The following is a 21418-nucleotide window of genomic DNA, read 5'->3' on the forward strand; positions in this document are numbered from 1 at the left end:
TGATACTATGTTGTATTATATTTATAGACCAAAGTTTATGTATCTACATGCAATTTATACCGTTATGGACCTATATGTATACTTTTTTGTATTTTTGCTGTTTGATCTTGTCTACTGTGTATTGTATGACAAAATAAAATGCAGTATTTATGGCCTACGGTACCCACCTCATTTAAAGTCCCATGGGCGCTTTTCTTTTTATGTACGAATAGGGATGGAGGTGTGTCATAAAGTAGTCTCAGACTCTGCTCTCTTTCTTGAAGTAAATAGCCAAGGCCGACATCTGGCTCTTGATAGTTACCCAAAACCCTAGCTATGGAAAACAAGCGAGGGTACAGCTGCAGCGATTCACACCATGAAGTGTACGATTTATTACGTACAATGATAGATTGACGTCAATTTCTTGGTCTTCAAAAGTCAAAAAATCAGAAAGGCCTCTATCCCTCAACACCTAGCTTTCAACAGCCAAGCCGTTAAAAGCCAGCGACTGTAAAGCACGATGGAAGATCGGTCCCTGAGACAGCAGATCCTCCCGCAGAGGATGTCTCCATGAAGAATCTATGACCATTTTTACCAGGTCGGCATACCAAGACAGCCAAGGCCAGTCTGATGCTACCAGAATGACCAAAATTCCTTCCACCGCCACTCTGCGAAGAAAACCTCGGCAGGAGTACGAGCAGAGGGAATGCATAAATCAGCCGAGACTGGCTCCAAGGAGCCACCAAAGCGTCTGTGGCATCGGCCAAAGGATCCCGAGACCTGGCCACAAACCGCTGGACTTTTCTGTTGAGGCGAGATGCAAACAGATCCACCTCCGGAGTCCCCCAACCGGACACACAGGAGATGAAGGGACCATTTCCCTTGACCCAGCACCTGACGACTAAGGTAACCTGCTTGCCAATTCTCCACACCCGGAATGTGGACTGCGGAAAGAGCCGGAACATTGGCTTCCGCCCAAACAAGAATCTCAGCCACCTCCGTGGCCGCCAGGGCACTTTTGGTGCCCCCTTGATTGATGTAAGCCACGGGTGTGGCATTGTCTGACTGTATCCGAGTCGGAGACCTGCGTAGCCGACTCGTCCAGTGGAACAGGCAAAGCTTGATTGCTGTGAACTCCGGAATATTGATTGGCAAGGAAGACTCTTCTGTCCACCAAGTCCCTTGGGCACAGAGCTGCCCCAGCCCAGCAGGCTGGCATCCATGGTGACCACCGTCCAGAACAGCGGCAGGAAGGACTTGCCCCGACACAAAGCTGGTGACTGGATCCACCAGGAGAGAGCTGATCTCATGCGATGGCTCAAACAAATCTTCTGGTCCGACGACCGAAGGTTCCTGTTCCATTTTGCAAGAATCTCTTTTTGCAGAGGCCTTTAATGGGACTGAGCAAACGGAACCGCCTCGAAGGTCGACACCATCAGACCCAGGGCCATCATGCAAGTCCGTAGCGAAGAACGATCGGTTTCCATAAGCAACCTGATTGCCCTTTGCAACTTCTGAAGCTTTTCCAATGGAAGAAAGACCTTCGCCAGAGCAGAGTCGAGAGTCAGCCCCAGATAAGTGACCAATATGGATGGCGTTAGAGCAGATTTTTTTAAATTGATCATCCACCCAAATTCCTGAAGACTTTTAACCGTAATTGAGATGTTGCCCAACAGATCCCAATGAGAGTCTGCTCGCAACAGGAGATCGTCCAGATATCCCAAAATGGCAATTCCTCTCCGACGTAAAAAGGCCAGCACCTTGGTAAAAACTCTGAGAACGGAGGTGAGACCAAAGGGTAACGCCACAAATTGAAAGTGCTCCTTTGCCACAGCCTCGAACATGGGACGTGCAAACACGCATCTTTGATATAGATGGAGGCCAGAAAAACCCCCTGATTCAAGGGAGCCACCACCGACTAAATGAACTCCATTCGAAACTTCTGCACCCACAACAATGCAGGTTTTTGCCCTCCTTTCTGGGCACCGTGAACAGGTTTGAATAGAAACCTTGAAAGTGTTCCTGTGGAGGAATCGGCACAATCACTCCTTGAGCAAGGAGATCCTGCACAGCCTCCCAGAGATCTTTCAAACAATCCGGAGACAGATGAAGATTTGACTGAAAAAACCTGTCCACCGGTCGGGACCGAAATTCTATCTTGTACCCAGAACGAATCAGTTTGTGAACCCATTTGTCTTGAATGAAGGAAGTCCAGGGTTCCTGAAAGAAGTGCAGACATCCCCCCCACCCCAGAAGCGAGTGAAGGCGCCCCTTCATGCTGGAGAGGACGTGTCCGCAGAACCGGGGCTGACTGGTCTTGGGCTTGCCCCAGTGCTTTTTAGTCCCTCCAGAAGCTCTGAATGGCTTATCTTTTTCTTGCTCCCCGGAGGCACAAAAAAAAACGTCTATGAGCGGTAAAGGAAGGCCGCCGCTTAGTAAGGGGTGCTTTACCTTTGGAGGATTGAGGAGGAAGAGTACTCTTCCCACCAGTCAGACCCTTGATCAACTCATCCAGCGAGTTGCTAAATAATCACTCTCCCAGAAAAGGAAGATCTGTCAGGGCTTTCCTGGAAGCCTGGTCAGCCGACCAGCTCTTCAGCTACACCATACGTTTTAATGCAATCCCCACAGCCGACACTCTGGCCACCAGGGGAGCCGCATCCAAGGACGCATCACACAGGAACACCAGGGCCTGGGCCATCTGGTCCATAAGTCCCATCAGCTCCGGGGGAACCATGTCAGAATCCAAGTTCCCCTTCAGAACCTTCACCCATTCCGTAACCATCTGTGATACTAAAACCGACACAAAAACCGCTTTGAGAATAGAACCCGCCAACACATGGAAGATGGCGGGAAAGGGATTCCACCTGCCTGTCCACCGGATCCGTAAAAACCGGTGAATCTTCCAAAGGCACTATAGTAGATTTGTTCAACCTGGAAACGGGATGATCCACCTTGGGCAGTACCGAACAACGGTTGGAAACCACCTCAGCAAAGGGATAATGGCGTTTAAAGCGCTTAGGCACTACTAGTATGTGCTTGATGCGCCGCCATTGGTCATTAACAATATCATGAAAATTTTCAGGATAAGGAAAAACCTTGCTCGAATTTTGGGTCTTGCGGGAGCCAAAAGACACCCGTGCCCCTGCGGCGTGGGCTCATCTGCCATTTTTAAAGATTCCCTTACTGAAACAATCAGGCTTCCACCAAAGAGCGTTCCCGCGCTGCAGCTGAAGAAGACAGGTCCTCTTACCCATCTGACTGCGAGGACAGCGACCCCTCAGGTAAGAGGGGCACCTGTGGCGAGCACATCAGCCTCTGAATCAGAGGCCCCACCAATGATGGAGAAGGCAGCGGCCGTTTTCGGCTAGTAACCTTTTTCATAACAAAGTCGAACTTGGTCACCAGGCTTTCCAGGGCTGCTGAAATTGTGGCCAGCGACTGCGATCCAGATGGTCCGGGCGTCGTACTAAGTGGGTCTGAGGGTGAATTTACTGCCAGGGACTCCATATTCAATGCAACCGAAAAAAGGAGTAGTGTCACTTTAAAAGCGCCGATCGTGGTTCCCACCGCCGATCGCCGCAGTCTGCATCTTCAGTGGAAACCTCCTGAATCGGACTGTGCAGCAGCAAGAGGGAGTCACAGGAAATGACATCAGCCTGGTATGTGAAAGGTCACGCTGCCTGTGTAGCTCCATAGGGCTACACAAAAATGGCTGCCAATGCAATTCAATAGGAAGCACCGGGGAAAATGGCTGCCCCATACAAGTCAATGGGAAAAATATTTTACATTGCCCACACTAAAGATGGTGTGCCATGCGGTCAGGGACCCCCGATATGAGGGCCTCAAGGACCTACCTCCAGACCCAGCAGGAAAAAAGATACCATTGCAGAAAGCGGAACATTTCAGCATGTCCATGGTCACCTGTTAAAGGGCTTCTGTTTTGTTCATATAATGCTGCCACTTCTTAAACATGCTCAGGAGGAGGAGGAGGAGGACAAAGGAGCAGAGAGAGAGGTATCTTCTAGCATGGCAAGCAAGTCTTTTGTAGTGTGCCTCATTTTCTTTCCACCACTGAACAGGATAACTTCTTCTGTCAATTTCTGGTTCCTTCAAATAGAGATGAAGTTCATCATCCAGGCTCATTATTGCAGATTCAGAAGAAATTGAATCCTCTGCATGAGGCCCCAATAAAACACTGAAAATGTCCTGATCAATTCGACCACGATGAAGATTCTCTTGTTCGTTGACGTATTTCTGGACAGGTTTCTGATTTTGCAGCATGCTGCTCTTTCATATTATCAAAATAGTGATCTGGACTTGCCTTTTTGGCAGGAACCTTCTGCACCTCCTGTTGAATATCTTCTGTCAGCCTTTTTGCCAGTTTTGCCTTTGCCAATAAATACATCATTAGAAGAGAAAGCATTGTTCTTGTATTGAGGATTCAAAAGACTTGCAAGCACAATGTTTTTAATCTGTTCATGCTTCTGAAAACATATCAATCAAATCTCTTTGGCTTTTCAGACCATTTGAAAGTTGGAGGGTGTTGTGTGCCATGAAACTGAGGTATCATCAAGCCTCATTCCTTTCCGCAGGTTTGCTCCACTGTCTCTAAGTAGCACAAGCATCACTCTGTCCTTGTTGATTCCCCAGTCTTCAAGCATGCCAAGAAACATTTCTCTACTGTACTTCGTGTGGGATCCTTGCATCACTTTTGTATCAAACACCAATTGCCTTTTTGTCCATCCGCTGTCAATGAAGTGGCATGTAAGAATAATAAGTGACTCGCCTGACTCGGTTTGTCCTAACCAGCAGTCGTGAATGAGAGTAAGTTGCCAGCATTCTCTGGTTGCAGCATAGCCTTTACTTTTGGTGAATCGTTCCCAGCATTTCTGATCGATAATACTTCTCACTCTTCAGTGTGTAGCTTGGCTCAAGTATGGACATCAACCGCTTAAATCCTGAGTCAGAGACCATTGTAAATGGCTGGTTATCAGTGACAATCATCTCTGTGATTACTCTGTCCAGCAGTTGGGATCCTCCATCTGAATCTAGACAGCGACACGTTTTTTTTTCTGAAGCATATCGGTTATTGTTGCCTGGGATAGTGGAGGAGGTATTTCAAAATCACATTGATATTCATTTTGTTTTTTTCTGTGCTGCAGGATATAATTCAATATGGTGAACTCTTAGTTCACCATATTGAAGTTGCTAGCACCCTGTTGTGGGTAGGTGGCTGACGCCTGGCACTGTGGGTTGATTGCTGGCACCCTGTTGTGGGTTGGTGGCTGATGCCTGGCAGTGTGGGTTGCTTGCTGGCACCCTGTTGTGGGTTGGTGGCTGACGCCTGGCAGTGTGGGTGGCTTGCATACTGGCACCCTGTTGTGGGTTGTTGGCTGACGCCTGGCAGTGTGGGTTGGTGGCTGACGCCTGGCAGTGTGGGTGGCTTGCTTGCTGTCACACTGTGGTGGGTCGTGGCTGACGCCTGGCAGTGTGGATGGCATGCCTGCTGGCACCCTGTTGTGGGTGGCTGGCAGCGGTCACCCTGTTGTGGGTCGGTGGCTGACGCCAGGCTGTGTGGGTGGCTTGCTTGGTGTCACCCTGTTGTGGGTGGCTGGCTGGCTTGCTGGAACACTGTAGTAGCCAGGTGGCTGGCTTGGTGTCACCCTGTTGTGGGTGGCTAGCTTGCAGGAACACTGTGGTGAGTGACTGGCTTGGTGTCACCCTGTTGTGGGTGGTTGGCTTACAGGAACACTGCGGGGCCGGCTGGCATGGTGTCACCCTGTGGTGGGTGGCTGGCTTGCAGGAACACTGTGGCGGGTGGCTGGCTTGCAGGAACACTGTGGTGGGTGGCTGGCTCTGTGTCACCCTGTAGTGGGTGGCTTGCTGGAACACTGTGGTGGGTGGCTTGCTTTCAGGAACACTGTGGTGGGTGGGTGGCTGGCTAGCAGGAACACTGTGGTGGGTGGCTGGCTAGCAGGAACACTGTGGTGGGTGGCTGGCTTGCTGGAATACTGTGGTGGCCAGGTGGCTGGCTTGGTGTCACCCTGTGGTGGGTGGCTGGCTTGCAGGAACACTGGTTGGTGGCTGGCTTGGTGTCAAGCTCTGGCTGGGTGTTGTTGTGGGTTGGTGGCTGATGTCTGGCAGTGTGGGTCGCTTGCTGGCACCCTGCTGTGGGTTGGTGGCTGACGCCTGGCAGTGTGGGTGGCTTGCATACTGGCACCCTGTTGTGGGTTGTTGGCTGACGCCTGGCAGTATGGGTTGGTGGCTGACGCCTGGCAGTGTGGGTGGCTTGCTTGCTGTCACCCTGTGGTGGGTCGGTGGCTGACGCCTGGCAGTGTGGGTGGCTTGCGTGCTGGCACCCTGTTGTGGGTGGCTGGCAGCTGTCACCCTGTTGTGGATCGGTGGCCGACGCCTGGCTGTGTGGGTGGCTTGCTTGGTGTCACCCTGTTGTGGGTGGTTGGCTGTCTGGCTTTCTGGAACACTGTAGAGGCCAGGTGGCTGGCTTGGTGTCACCCTGTTGTGGGTGGCTAGCTTGCAGGAACACTGTGGTGGGTGACTGGCTTGGTGTCACCCTGTTGTGGGTGGCTGGCTTGCAGGAACACTGCGGTGGCTGGCTTTATGTCACCCTGTGGTGGGTTGGCTGGCTTTGAGGGAACACTGTGGTGGGTGGGTGGGTGGCTGGCTGTAATACTGTGGTGGGTGGGTGGCTGGCTTGGTGTCACCCTTTTGTGGGTGGCTGGCTTGCTGAACACTGTGGTGGGTGGCTGGCTTGGTGTCACCCTGTGGTGGGTGGCTGGCTTGCAGGAACACTGTTGGTGGCTGGCTTGGTGTCACCCTGTTGTGGGTGGCTGGCTTGCTGGAACACTGTGGTGGGTGGCTGGCTTGGTGTCACCCTGTTGTGGGTGGCTGGCTTGCAGGAACACTGTGGTGGGTGGGTTGGTTGGTTTGGCTTGCAGGAACACTGTGGTGGGTGGCTGGCTGGCTTGGTGTCACCCTGTTGTGGGTGGCTGGCTTGCTGGAATACTGTGGTGGCCAGGTGGCTGGCTTGGTGTCACCCTGTGGTGGATTGCTGGCTTGCAGTAACACTGGTTGGTGGCTGGCTTGCTTGCTGTCACGTTGTTGTTGGTTGGTCACCCTGTTGTGGGTGGCTGGCTTGCAGGAACACTGTGGTGGGTGGCTGGCTTGCTGTCACCCTGTGGTGAGTGGCTGGCTGGCTTGGGGTCACCCTGTTGTGTGGGTGGGTGGCTGGCTTGGTGTCACTCACTCACCCTGGCCTGTTGTAGGTGGCTGGCTTGCTGAAACACTGTGTGGTCAATGGTCACGGTGGCGGGTGGCTGGCTTGTGGCTGGATGCTGGCCGGCTGGCACCCTGTTCTGTTGTTGGTCGGATGTCTGGCACCGTGACCGGACCGGACTGTAGCTGGCTGCACACGAGGCTGTCCGAGGTGAGGGAGGCGGTCTTAAGGCAGAGAACGTGTGCAGCGCATGGTGAAATGTCGCGTATGGGCCGCACAGGCGTAGTAGGCGGTGTTAGAAGGCAGAATGAATACGCAATGACGTCACAAAAATATCGTCAATATCGGTAAATCCAAAGGCCGATTCCGATATAGCGGGGAAAGTGCATATCAGCCCTCGATATATCAGTGTTGCCGATAATCGGATGATCTCTAGTAGGAATGACCTAAATCTAAAACCCTCTATCCTTCAGTACCTGGCTTTCAATAGCCAGGCCGTTAAAGCCAGAAACCATAAAGCAGGATGGAAGATACGCCCTTGAGACAAAAGATCTTCTCTGAGAGGGAGTCTCCAAGGAACATTGGCTACCTGCCTTACAAAGCCTGCGTACCAAACCGGCGAGGCCAGTCTGGAGCCACCAGAATCCCTTCTGCACGGAATTCTCGGCAGAGGGGGCTGGAACATATTGTTCTGCCCACTTTACAATGCCGACTACTTCTCTGGCCGCTAGGGCACGTTTGGTGCCCCCCTTGATGATTAACATGTTCCACAGCCGTGGCATTGTCCAACTGAATTATTACCAGACACCCCTGCAGACGATCCATCCACAGCAAGTGAAATGCATGCTCAATTGGATTCAGGTCAGGTGATTGACTTGGCCATTGCATAACAGTCCACTTCTTTCCCTTAAAAAAAACTCTTTGGTTGCTTTCGCAGTATGCTTTGGGTCATTGTCCATCTGCACTGTGAAGCTCCGTCCAATGAGTTCTGAAGTATTTGGCTGAATATGAGCAGATAATATTGCCCGAAACACTGCAGAATTCATTCTGCTGCTTTTGTCAGCAGTCACATCATCAATAAATACAAGAGAACCAGTTCCATTGGCAGCCAAACATACCCACGCCATGCTTCACTGATGAGGTGGTATGCTTTGGATCATGAGCAGTTCCTTTCCTTCTCCTTACTCTTCTCTTCCCATCACTCTGGTACAAGTTGATCTTGGTCTCATCTGTCCATAGGATGTTGTTCCAGAACTGAACTGTGAAGGCTTTTTTAGATGTTGTAGTCCTGTTTTTGAGGCTCACCAATGGTTTACATCTTGTGATGAACCCTCTGTATTGACTCTGGTGAAGTCTTTTCTTGATTGTTTGTGAGAAAAATGGGTGAACCAAAAACTGCGCAAGTGAATATAATAATCAATAAACCTAAACGTGATTCAGGTGGAATCTCTCCCACAATGCAAGCTGCCACATAAACGTGAAAAATGTGATAAGTGAAAAATGAAAAAATAGTAGCGCTCAATAAATATAAATCACAATAAATCACATCGATCGTGCAGGGATTAAATAAAAGTCTCTAGTGTCCAGATCAATTGGGTCAACCAAACAGCCAATAGTAAAGACATAGACTTGATAGGAGTGATTCTTTAGAAAAGCCTTCACCTCCACACGATCACCCAGTGAAATGTAAAGGTACCGCTTACCAGAGCCACTGGACCCCTTAGTTATAGGGGGTCAAACACGCTGTATGATCCACATTAGAAGCTTGTACATCCCTTTTTCTCATAGGCATGAATATAAAAGCCAAAACGATGGAGCATTCAGGAACCAAGCCATAGATGGGGAAATGATAAGACAGGCTCTCATGGTGCAGTATTACTCAATAGAGAATCATTTTATTAAGATAAATTGCACTTACTACAATCAAGGTAGATAAACGCCTTAAAATTAGAATCGGTGGCTGGGAATAGGAGACGCCGATCCACGCCTGCGCTCCTCAGACCCGGAAGTGTACCGTCTCACGTTCCCGACGTACGTTTCGTCAGTCACCGCTGACGTCATCAGGGGATCATGTGACCGTACCTTGCTGCATTGCATTTATGGAGATCACGAGCCACATACGCCCAATCACTTCCGTGTTATGGATTTCCTGAACCGCCCAAACCTCACGGTTTGTTTAGTTCAACCCCCATGCTACGGATACTCGCTGGGGACATTCTTAGTTTGGATAATAATCTAATAGCGCTGGCATTATCGTTACTAGTTTGAACGCGAGCATCATCGTTACTAGTTTGAGTTTGTTCCATGTCAAATTTTAAGATGTTTTTCAATCCCCCATTCACTTCCTAAATTGAATTTCATGGCTTCTGGCACTTAATACACTAAAGGGATGCGGTGCATTGATGCTCGCGTTAAAACTAGTAACGATAATGCCAGCGAACGAACGAACTGTTGTGAAGGGTGTTTTCTTCGCCAGGGAAAGAATTATTTGGTTATCCATCACAGTTGTTTTCCGGGTCTTTTGGTATTGCTGAGCTCACCGGTGCGTTCTATCTTTTTAAGGATGTTCCAAACAGTGGACTTGACCACACCTAATGTTTTTGCTATCTCTCTGATGGGTTTGTTTTGTTTTTTTAGCCTATTGATGACTTGCTTCACTGATAGTGACAGCTCTTTGGATCTCATATTGAGAGTTGACAGCAACAGATTCCAAATGCAAATAGCACACTTGAAATTAACTCTGGACCTTTTATCTGCTCCTTGTAAATGGGATAATGAGGTAATAGCACACACCTTGCCATGGAGCAGCTGAGCAGCCAATTGTCCCATTACTTTTGGTCACTTAAAAAGTGGGAGGCACATATACAAACTGTTGTAATTCCTACACCTTTCACCTGATTTGGATGTAAATACCCTCAAATTAAAGCTGAAAGTCTGCAGTTAAAGCACATCTTGTTTGTTTCATTTAAAATCCATTATAGAGCCAAAAAGATTAGAATTGTGTCAATGTCCCAATATTTATGGACCTGACTGTACTGTAACCCCTGTATCAACTGCCAGCGCAGGAGGATGTTGACCTCCTTTCAAATCCTGGTGCAGAAGCTTTGTCCATTCCGTTAAAGTCTGGGAAACCACTATGATGGCAAACACCGGCCTCAGCATTGAACCTGCCACAGTGTAAAGGTATCAGACCAGAGCATCAGCTCTTGTCCACAGCTCTTTAAAAAGACGGGGAATCCTCCCCCGGAAGACACGTGGCTTTATTCAATCTGGAAACCTGAGAATCCACCACCGGCGGAACTGTCAGTTTCTTCTAAAGGGACTCTTCAAAAGGATACCTCTTAGTGAAACGCTTAGGTATCCCAACCATGCGTTTTGGGGATCCCTACTGACTTGCGACAATCTCGTCGAATAGGCAGGAAAGGGGAACATCTTAATCACCTTGGATGGTCTGTGGGTACCAAATTGCACCGACGCAGCCAACTTAGCATTAGCTGACTTTTCCAATTTTCCTGCACTGATACAATTAGTGCCTCCACAGGCGCCTTTTAATGCGTGACTGCAGTGGAAGAGGATTCATCCTCACTGTCCGAGCACTAAGAGTGCGTGAACGCAAACCCGGTGGGTCGACTCGCGTCCGCGGTGGCCAAATCCCCCTCAGAATCTGAGGAGGCGGAGGGCGCTTCTTGCTAGGCTGCTTTGAAATAACTACTTTTGACTCTAATGACTGCAGGACAGCCATCATGGCCGCCAGGGCAGACTGAGACCCAGAGGGCCCTGCAGCTTCCAAAAATGGGTCAGCTGGTGACACGTGCTCCAGGGACTCCATGGTTAACCCGACATGTCTTTGGTTAAAAAAAAAAAAAATCCTGATTAGTGGATAATAGATTTGTGTGAAAGTTATAGAGTCTACAAGCTAGGCTACGCATCATTGAAAATTGATCAATCCTGATGTACTGACTACCTATCTCATTTCTTGAGGCCCTAAAATGTAAGAACAGTACAAATACCCTCCAAAATTACCCTTTTAGTAAAGAGGACAGTCCAAGGTATTTAGTAAGAGGCATTGCGAGTTTTTTGAAGTTGCAGTTTTCTGCCCACAATAGTTTGGGTAATGAAGACTTTTTTTTCCACAAAATTGTAATTTCTTACACATGGCATAGATAAACTTGCAATTTTACTCCAAAATATATTCTGCTACTCCTGTTTCCTGTGTGAGACGTTTTCACAGCCTGGCCAAACATCCAACTAGCTCCGTCAGGCATTCCAAAGGCATAAACTACACATTTAATTTCCTAAGTACCTATCACATTTTTGAAGGCCCTGGAGCATCAGGACAATTTTGGAAAGAAAACACCCTAGTGTATATTCTACGAGGCATAAGGAGTCTTTTGAACATGTCCTTATTTTCCACAAGTTTTTGGAAAATGTGGAAAGAAAATAAAAACGTATTTTTTTTACAAAATGTCAATTTATAAGAAATTTCTAACAATAGCATGTAAATAGCAAAAATTACACCCCAAATGCACGCGTGTGGCGATACCCCATGTGTGAGACTTTTCCACAGCCTGGCCACATACAGAAGCTCAAGATCCAAGTTCTAAAGGCATAAACTACACATTTCATTTCCTGAGTACCTATCACATTTTTGAAGGCCCTGTGACAGTGTGTTGAAAACTGGGATGTGGCAGATGTTCACTGGGACAGATGCGGTGGATGATCAGACAGACAGATGCGGCGGATCATCAGACAGACAGATGCGGCGGATCATCAGACAGACAGATGCGGCGGATCATCAGACAGACAGATGCGGCGGATCATCAGACAGACAGATGCGGCGGATCATCAGACAGACAGATGCGGCGGATCATCAGACAGACAGATGCGGCGGATCATCAGACAGACAGATGCGGCGGATCATCAGACAGACAGATGCGGCGGATCATCAGACAGACAGATGCGGCGGATCATCAGACAGACAGATGCGGCGGATCATCAGACAGACAGATGCGGCGGATCATCAGACAGACAGATGCGGCGGATCATCAGACAGACAGATGCGGCGGATCATCAGACAGACAGATGCGGCGGATCATCAGACAGACAGATGCGGCGGATCATCAGACAGACAGATGCGGCGGATCATCAGACAGACAGATGCGGCGGATCATCAGACAGACAGATGCGGCGGATCATCAGACAGACAGATGAGGCGGATCATCAGACAGACAGATGAGGCGGATCATCAGACAGACAGATGAGGCGGAACATCAGACAGACAGATGCGGCGGATAATCGCAGACAGATGCGCTAGATGTTTACTGTAACAGAATATGTTCAACGGCTGTGTTGACAATACATGACGGCTGTGAATGGACACAGCAATCATGTGATCAGGAGGGCAAATCACAGAGCCCTCCTGCCGAGTGGTGTTGAGCTGTGTCTGGGGGACACAGGCACACAGAGATCACGCAGCTGCGCGTGCACACGGCCGTGCGATCTCCCTTCTTCTGAAGGATGTTCCTGAACATCCACTCAGGAGGAGGAAGCTCCCATCCAGCCGTTTATATGCATTGGCGGGGTGGGAGGAGGTTAAAGAAACACTAAACAGCAAAGGACTGAGAATCAAAAGTGTCACCACCGTTATATCTCAATCACCCAGTGCTTAGGAAAACAAACAAAACAGTAAAATAATCACTCATAAATAATGCATCTGAAGCATCAATACGATGCAGCTACTGCCTTATAGAGATAAATGCATAGAGAATGTATTAAACTCCTCCTGTATAGCACTATTCCTCCTAAAGAGTAAAATACTGACATCAAAAATTTTTATTTTTTTAAATTACCTCACACCCAGAATATTTGGGAGAAGAGCATCTCGCAAAGAAGGGACTGGAGCTAAATGCTTCCACATGTAGTTATTCATGTATTCCTGAAACAGTAAAGCAACAAACGATTTAAAGAACTGCCGATTCTAATGTTGAGTTGTTTCAACACTTCATAACAATTTTGTAACAGCACGTGAAGCTGGAAGGAATACTAATACGAAAAGCAGCTTACCTAACTTAAAAGACACACCAGAATACTTTGTTGTTTGTGCTTTAAAGAAACTATCAACTAAGGCTGGGTTCACATATGTCCGGTTCAAATCATATGTCAGTTTTCACTGTAAAAAAAAATGGAATTTTTGTACTTACCATAAAATCCATTTCTCTGAGTTCATCGACGGACACAGCACTCCATAAGTCATAACCAGTGGCTTATATTGCCTCATCCAGGAGTAGGACTAGGCAGAACAAAAAAAACCTGGCCACGCCCATGAGCCGTCCTCAGCTGGTATAAACCCCCCTCTCTGCTCTAGGTAATCAGTTTAGTGGCAGAGGGGTGGGTGCTGAAAATAAGAATCCTTAACAGGACACAGGAGCCCCGTCTGAAAAAACGGAATTTTTGTAAAATCTTACCGTAAAATTCCTTTCTCTGAGTCCTTTCGACAGTCGCTGCCCATTCACACAGTCTTCACTAATGGGGGTATTGCTTCCTTTCCGCAGGAGTTTCTAGGCATAAGACTTGTAAAAGAACAATTCATCTACATAGTCACACCCATGGGGGCTGCCCTTCTAGTCCAATACCCCCCTGCAATAGCCATCCCAACTCAGTTTGGTCGCAAGCAGTAACAGTGTAGAAAAAACCCCAAAAGAGGGGTGGGGGCGGCGACTGTCGGAGGACTCAGAGAAAGGAATTTTACGGTAAGATTTTACAAAAATTCAGTTTTCTCTTACGTCCTCCGACAGTCGCCACCCATTCACACAGTCTTCACTAATGGGGATGTCCCAAAGCAGTGTAGACATGAGGGGTGGGCAACGCAACCGTCAGAAAGGCAACGCAGTACCCACATCAGAGAAAAGAACCTTACATGAACAGAAAGGCAACCTTCTGGGTAACAAAAAAGGGCTCAACATGAGCAACAACCCAGGAAAACAAATAACCAAGGGGAAAACAACCCCAACAGCCAGGGACCCATAAAAAAAACAGAGTTCCCTATGGCACTTTGCGGCCAAAGGAGGCATCAGCTGACACCAGAACATCAATTTTATAGAATTTGGAAAAGGTGTGCACCGACGACCAAGTCGCAGCCTTGCACACCTGGGCCACCGAAGCCTGATGCCGGAAGGCCCAGGACGCACTCACCGACCTGGTAGAATGCGCCTTGACAGGGAAGGGAGGAACCCGTTCCCGCAACGAATAGGCCTGTACAATGGTCTGTCTGATCCATTTGGTTGCCGCAGACGCAGCCATACCCTTCCGAGGTCCCTCAGGAAGGACAAAGAGAATCCGACTTCCGAAAGGATTCAGTCGATGACAGGTAAACCCTGATCGCCCTGACAACATCCAAAGAATGCAAGGCAACCTCTTTTAGATGCTTAGGGTTCACACAAAGCGAAGGTAAAACAATGTCCTCATTCAGGTGAAAATCCAAAACCACCTTTGGCAGAAAGGACGGATTAGGTCGCAAGACCACTTTATCCCTATGAACCACCAGGTAAGGGGACCGGCAAGACAATGCCGCCAACTCCGACACTCTGCGAGCAGAAGTGATCGCTACCAGGAACACAACCTTCTTAGATATCATAGGTAACGAAATTTCCCTGATGTTTTCAAACGGAAACGCTGCAACAAGGACAGAACCAAGTTCAAGTCCCATGGAGGTAAGGGCTCCCGTCTAGGAGGGGCCAAGTGACGCACACTTTGAATAAAGGTGCGAATCAAGGAATTAGACACCACAGGGCGCTGGAAAAGAATAGCCAGTGCAGAGACCTGGCCCTTATTCGTGGCCAACGCAAGATGCTGGTCAACACCAGTATGGAGGAAAGCCAACACCCTTGCCACCGAATAGGAACGAGGAGAGAAACCCCTGGACTCACACCAGGCAAAATAAGCTTTCCATGTACGGTAATAAATCTTACCAGAAGAGGCTTTTCTAGCCTTGATCAAAGTAGGAATGACCTCTGGGGAGAGACCCCTGTCTCTCAGGACCTGGCTTTCAACAGCCAGGCGGTTAAAGCCAGCGACTGTAAAGCAGGATGGAAGATCGGTCCCTGAGACAGTAGATCTTCCGGCATTGGGAGCCACCACGGAGGCTCTACGGCCAGGTGAACGATGTCCGCGTACCAGGACCGGCGAGGCCAGTCCGGCGCTACCAGAATCACCAGTGATTGTTTCGAGGCCAACCTGCGAAGGAACCTGGACAACAACTGAATCGGAGGAAAGGCATAGATCAGCCGATACTGATGCCAAGGCACCACCAGCGCATCCAAGGCGTCTTCCAGAGGATCGCGCGTTCTTGCCACGAACCTTTCCATCTTGTGGTTTAGCCGAGATGCGAACAGATCCACATCCGGGGATCCCCACTATGCACACAGCATCTGAAACACCTCCGGGTGTAGGGACCATTCCCCTGGTCCAGGGTCTGGCGGCTCAGATAGTCGGCCTGCCAATTCTCCACACCCGGAATGTGAACTGCCGATATCGCCGGGACATGAGTCTCGGCCCAAGACAGAATACTGGTCACTTCCTGGGCCGCCCGGGCACTCCTGGTGCCCCCTTGGTGATTGATGTAAGCCACGGCAGTGGCATTGTCCGTCTGCACCCGTACAGGACGGCCCTGAAGACGATCCGACCAATGGATCAGGCACAGCCTGATTGCTCTTAATTCCCAAATGTTGATCGGGAGGGAGGATTCCTCCTCCGACCAAGTGCCCTGGGCAGAATGGATCAGGCACAGCCTGATTGCTCTTAATTCCAAAATGTTGATCGGGAGGGAGGATTCCTCCTCCGACCAAGTGCCCTGGGCAGACAGGTTGCCCAGAACGCCACCCCAGCCCGACAGGCTGGCATCCGTGGTTATCACCATCCACAGAATCGGCAGGAAGGATTTTCCGTCCGACACAGCCGGGGACTGAAGCCACCACAATAGATCCATTCTGGTCTGGCGACTCAGAGACACCCTCAAGTCCAAGGACTGAGGCAGTCTGTCCCATCTGGCGAGGATCTCTGCTTGGAGAGCTCGCGTGTGAAACTGTGCAAGCGGTATCGCCTTGAAGGCCGACACCATCAATCCCAGGGGCGGCATACAGGTCTGGAGTGAGGAGTATTCGTTGGCCCTGAGGGACCTGACCTCGTCCTTCAGGGTCCAGAGCTTGTCCTCCGGTAAAAACACCTTTGCTTGAGCAGAGTCCAGAACCATTCCCAGATACAGGAGTCAAACCGAAGGCGACAAGGTCGACTTCTGAATGTTAATCGTCCAACCGAACTCCTGGAGCGTCTAGCCCGTAGTGGACAGATCGCGCAACAGGCTCTGACTGGCACTCGATCTTAACAGGAGATCGTCCAGATAACCTAGGACCGCAATGCCCTGTGCCCGCAACAGGCGCCAACACTTTGGTAAAGACCCTTGGAGCCGAAAGGTAATGCCACAAACTGGTAATGATCCTCCGCGATAGCGAATCGGAGGTACCTCTGATGACCCTCGAAAATGGGGATGTGCAGATACGCATCCTTCAGGTCTATAGAGGCCAGGAACTCCCCCTGGACTCAGGGAGGCCACCACCAAGTGGAGTGATTCCATGCGGAATTTCCGAACGCGCACAAAGCGGTTCAGAGCTTTAAAGTCCAGAATCGGACGCACTTTGCCCTCCTTTCTGGGCACAGTGAACAGATTTGAATAAAACCCCCGAAACCTGTCCCGATGAGGCACCGGGACGACAACCCCCTGGGCGAGGAGATCCTGCACCGCCTTATGCTAATCCTGCAACCGCCCTGGGGTCAAATGAAGATTCGAGGGAAAGAATCTGTTTGCCGGCCGAGAAAGAAATTCGATCTTGTACCCTGACCGAATGATTTCCTGAACCCACCTGTCCACGATCCGGAGCAGCCAAGGTTGGAGGAAACCGCGCAGACGTCCCCCCACCCCTGAAACGGGTGAGGGCGCCCCTTCAGGCAGAGGAACACAGTGTACTTACCTGTACCCGATGGCGTGGGGTGCCTCATATAAACGGGAAACCACCCACCTTCAGATGGCAGGGGAGTGCCGCCAGCCAGAAACGCAGGACACTAGTAGTGCACGGACGAACCTATGCTGTGTCCGGTGAGGTAGCCACCTCACATGGCTGCATCCCTGAGGACAGGGATGGGTCATTTGCGAGGCCAGGGCGAAAATATAGCCTGCAAAATGCTCAATGGCAGGCTGGGATTCCATCTGACCCTCTGTCCTGGAGAACCAGGACGGTCAGTCAGATTCCCAGCTCCGCAAACGCCATCTTCATCCGAAGATCCAACTAACTAGCGCTGATAAAAGAAACAGCTAGCAATGTAAAGAAAAAAAGACATTTTTTAGAAAATAAATCATATGAGAAAAGAAGAAGGCTGAGACTGTAGCCTCAGCACAGGGAAGCGTATCCACTCCTAAGCTAGGCAGAAGACAAACTGAGTTGGGATGGCTATTGCAGGGGAGTATTGGACTAGAAGGACAGCCCCCATGGGTGTGACTATGTAGATGAATTGTTCTTTTACAAGTCTTATGCCTAGAAACTCCTGCGGAGAGGAAGCAATACCCCCATTTGTGAAGACTGTGTGAATGGGCAGCGACTGTCGGACGACGTAAGAGAAATAAAGCTTTAAAGAAAAAACACCCCTCAAGAGGGAACAGCCCCAAACAGCAAAATCTGCGGCCAAAAGAAGAATCCACAGATGCCAAAGTATCTACCTTATAGAATTTTGTGAAGGTATGCACAGACAACCAAATGGCCGCCTTGAAAACTTGCGATTTTGAAGCCTGATGACGGAAGGCCCAAGCGTAGAATGTGCCGTGACAGGGAAAGGTGGAACCTGACCTTTAGTGGAATAGACCTGAGTCACCGTCTGTCTGATCCATCTGGAGATGATAGCCGAAGAAGCGGCCAGCCCTTTTCTTGATCCGTCCGTAACCACAAAAAGCGACTCCGAAAAGCTGCCAGATACACCCGAATTGCACAAACCACATCCAAGGCATGCAAAGCAAATTCCTTGGGATGAGCGAGCTTGGGACACAAGGAAAGCAACACAATGGTATAGGCATTCAGTTTAGTTGCAAGCAGTGTCAGAAAAAAAAAAACCCAACTCAATAGAGGGGTGGGTGCTGTGCCTGTAAATGAACATCAGAGAAAACTTACCGTTAGTTTACCGGTAACGGCTTTTCTGAATAGCCTTCCAGGACGGCCCAAACATGAGAGATGATAGGCTCCTCCTACCGGAAACACAATCAATTAAACATAGTTAAAAGGCCCCACCCTTCCCTCCATCCTCAGTTGTAAAAAAGTATCTTCCACAACCAGTTTCTTGAGGGAAGTGTTAAAATTTAATTCCATAGGTACTTACCCCTTTTTACTTTGTTTGCACCCTTTTGATAGGGCGGGTAGGCCGGCCGTCCGGGAAGGCTCATCAGAAAAGCCGTTACCGGTAAACTAAAGGTAAGTTTTCTCTAATCGCCTTCCAGGACGGCCCAAACATGAGAGGATACTAGATTACCCCTGGCCTACCTTAGGGTGGGACTACTGCTTGCAAGACCTTGCGTCCAAAGGTTAGGTCCTGTTGAGACAGAACTTCTATCCTGTAGTGTTTCAGGAAAGTGTCATGGCTGGACCAAGTGGCTGCCTTGCGGATCTGCACCCAAGATGCTCCTGCCTTCTCGGCCCAAGATGTTGCCAGGGCTCTTGTAGAATGTGCTTTTACTTTAACAGGAGCTGGGACACCTGATGCCTCATAAGCGGTGGTAATTGCCTGCCTTATCCATCTAGATATTGAAGGCTTAGAGGCCTGCAACCCTTTCCTAGGTCCAGAGTGAAGGACTAGAAGATGGTTTGACCTTCTAAAGGGTCTTGTCCTATCTAAATAGATGAGCAGAGTTCTTCTTACGTCAATACAGTGGAACTTTTCCTCCTTACTGTTCTTTGGGTTATCACAGAAAGAGGGCAAATTAATCTCCTGTGATCTGTGAAAAGGAGATGCTACTTTCGGTAGATACAGAGGATCTGGTCTTAGAACTATCCTGTCCGGGCACACTGTCATAAAAGGTTCTTTGATAGAGAGGGCCTGGAAATCTCCTACTCTTCTAGCTGTAGTGATGGCCAGTAAAAAGGTCAACTTAAGGAACAACCTCTTGAGGGGAATCTCTCCCAAGGGTTCGAAGGGAGACCTAGATAGCGCCTCTAGGACCCTTGTCAGGTCCCAAGGTGGGAACCTGTCCTTTAACAAAGGAGTAACTCTTTGTCTGGCTAACAAAAATCTTTTTATTAGTGTCTCTCTCGCCAGACGTGTGTCTAGAAATACCGAGAGGGCCGCAATTTGTACCCTAAGGGTGTTAATGGCCACACCCTTATCCACCCCATCCTGTAGAAACTCTAGGATTACGGGGGTAGAGGGGGAGGCAAAACCTTTTTGCTTACCCCACGTACAAAACATCTTCCATACCTTAGTGTAGATTTTTTTGGTAACAGGTTTCCTGCTCAACAGGAGTGTATCTACCACTCTCTGCGAGCAACCTTTTGAAATTAGGAGTTGGCTTTCAGTAGCCAAGCTGCTAACTGAAAAAATTCCGGGTTTGGACACAAAACCGGACCCTGTGATAGTAGGTTTTGCAAAACCGGCAGGTGCCATGGGGGAACTAGTGCCATGGCCTTCAGTGTGGCAAACCAAGGCCTCTTTGGCCACAAAGGGGCAATTAGAATCAACCGGAGATCCCCTGATTGGTTCAATTTCTGAAGGACTCTCGGGATCAACATCAGAGGGGGGGAAGGCATACGCCAGGCTGAACTGCCAAGGTTGAGCCAGTGCATCCAACCCCGACATCCCTCTGGTCCAGGTAAGGGAGAAGAAATGTTCCACCTTTTTGTTCTGCGCTGTGGCAAACAAATCTATCTCTGGTGTTCCGAATCTCTGAGTTATCTTTTGAAAAATTCTGGGATCTAACTCCCACTCTCCGTCCTGAATAAGATGACGACTGAGGAAGTCTGCTTGCAGGTTTTTTTTCAGCCTGATGTGTACTGCTACCAGGGAGACTACCCTTTCCTCGGCCCAGCTTAGGATCGCGGTAGTTAGATCTAGGAGAGGTCTGGATCTGGTTCCTCCTTGCCTGTTCAGATATACTACGGTTGTAGTATTGTCTGAAAGAATGAGAACTTCTCTGTTGAGGATGTTCTCTCTGAAGGCTTTCAAGGCCTCCCCTACAGCTTTCAACTCCCTGAAATTGGAGGAGGCTTGAGTTGTTGCATAATCCCAGATCCCTTGTGCCTGGGCTCCTTCCATGTGGGCTCCCCAGCCCTTGGTACTGGCATCTGTGGTAATCTCCACAGGATTCCATTGTCCCCAGGGTCTGCCCTTCCCCAGGTTTGTCTGGTCTTTCCACCAGATCAGGGATTCCTGTACCTGTGTGGTGAGGAGGACCTGTTCGTCTAAGGACTCTGTTTTTCTGTCCCAAGACGACAGATGGTAAAACAGAAGTTCCCTTGCGTGCAGTTGTGCCCAAACCAAAGCTGGTATACTGGCTGACATAAATCCCAATACTCTCAGAACTTCTCTCCTGGAGCAGAATGGGGAGTCTACTAACGTCTGGACTGCGGTGACTATTTTTTCCCTTTTTTCTTGGGGTAGAAATAGTTTGAGCCTTTAAGTCTACTAGGAAACCTAGAAAATTCCGCAGTTGGGATGGTACCAAGGCTGACTTCTTCAAATTGATGAGCCATCCTAGACTTTCCAGGAAGATTATCACCCGACGGGTATCTAGGTTCACCTGGGTCTCTGATTTTCCAAAAATCAGTAGGTCGTCCAAGTAGGGGATTAGGGCAATCCCTAGCATGTGTAGGTGAGCTACTGCCTCCGCAAGAACTTTTGTAAAGATCCTTGGGCTGGCGGCCAGACCAAAGGGTAGTGCCCTGAACTGCCAATGTGTCGTTTTTCCCCCGTTCTCTATGGCAAATCTCAGGAACTTTTGATGTTCTGGGTGGATGGGAACATGCAGATAAGCATCTCTGAGATCCAAGGTGGTCATGAAGACGTCCTTTAATAAGTTCTTCCGTACTGAATAGATTGTTTCCATTGAAAACTTTTTGTACGTCAAGAACCTGTTGAGTTTCTTTAAGTTTATTATTAGGCGGAATTTGACTGATG

The 21418-nt window shown here is 49.2% G+C and overlaps 1 protein-coding gene across 1 annotated transcript in view; it reads right to left on the minus strand.

Moving 5' to 3' along the window:
- Positions 1 to 21418, minus strand: part of GPAT2 (glycerol-3-phosphate acyltransferase 2, mitochondrial) — a gene marked incomplete at its 5' end in the record, with an annotated part of 339381 nt that overhangs the window by 178717 nt on the left and 139246 nt on the right. Inside the window, one exon of the mRNA XM_082253675.1 lies at positions 13066 to 13151. Coding sequence (XP_082109801.1) covers positions 13066 to 13151 — 86 coding nt within the window. The remainder of the gene's footprint in view (positions 1 to 13065; positions 13152 to 21418) is intronic.

This window comes from Pelophylax lessonae (genome assembly GCF_965119305.1).
Source record: "Pelophylax lessonae genome assembly, chromosome: 4".
NCBI classification, from domain to species: Eukaryota; Metazoa; Chordata; class Amphibia; order Anura; family Ranidae; genus Pelophylax; species Pelophylax lessonae.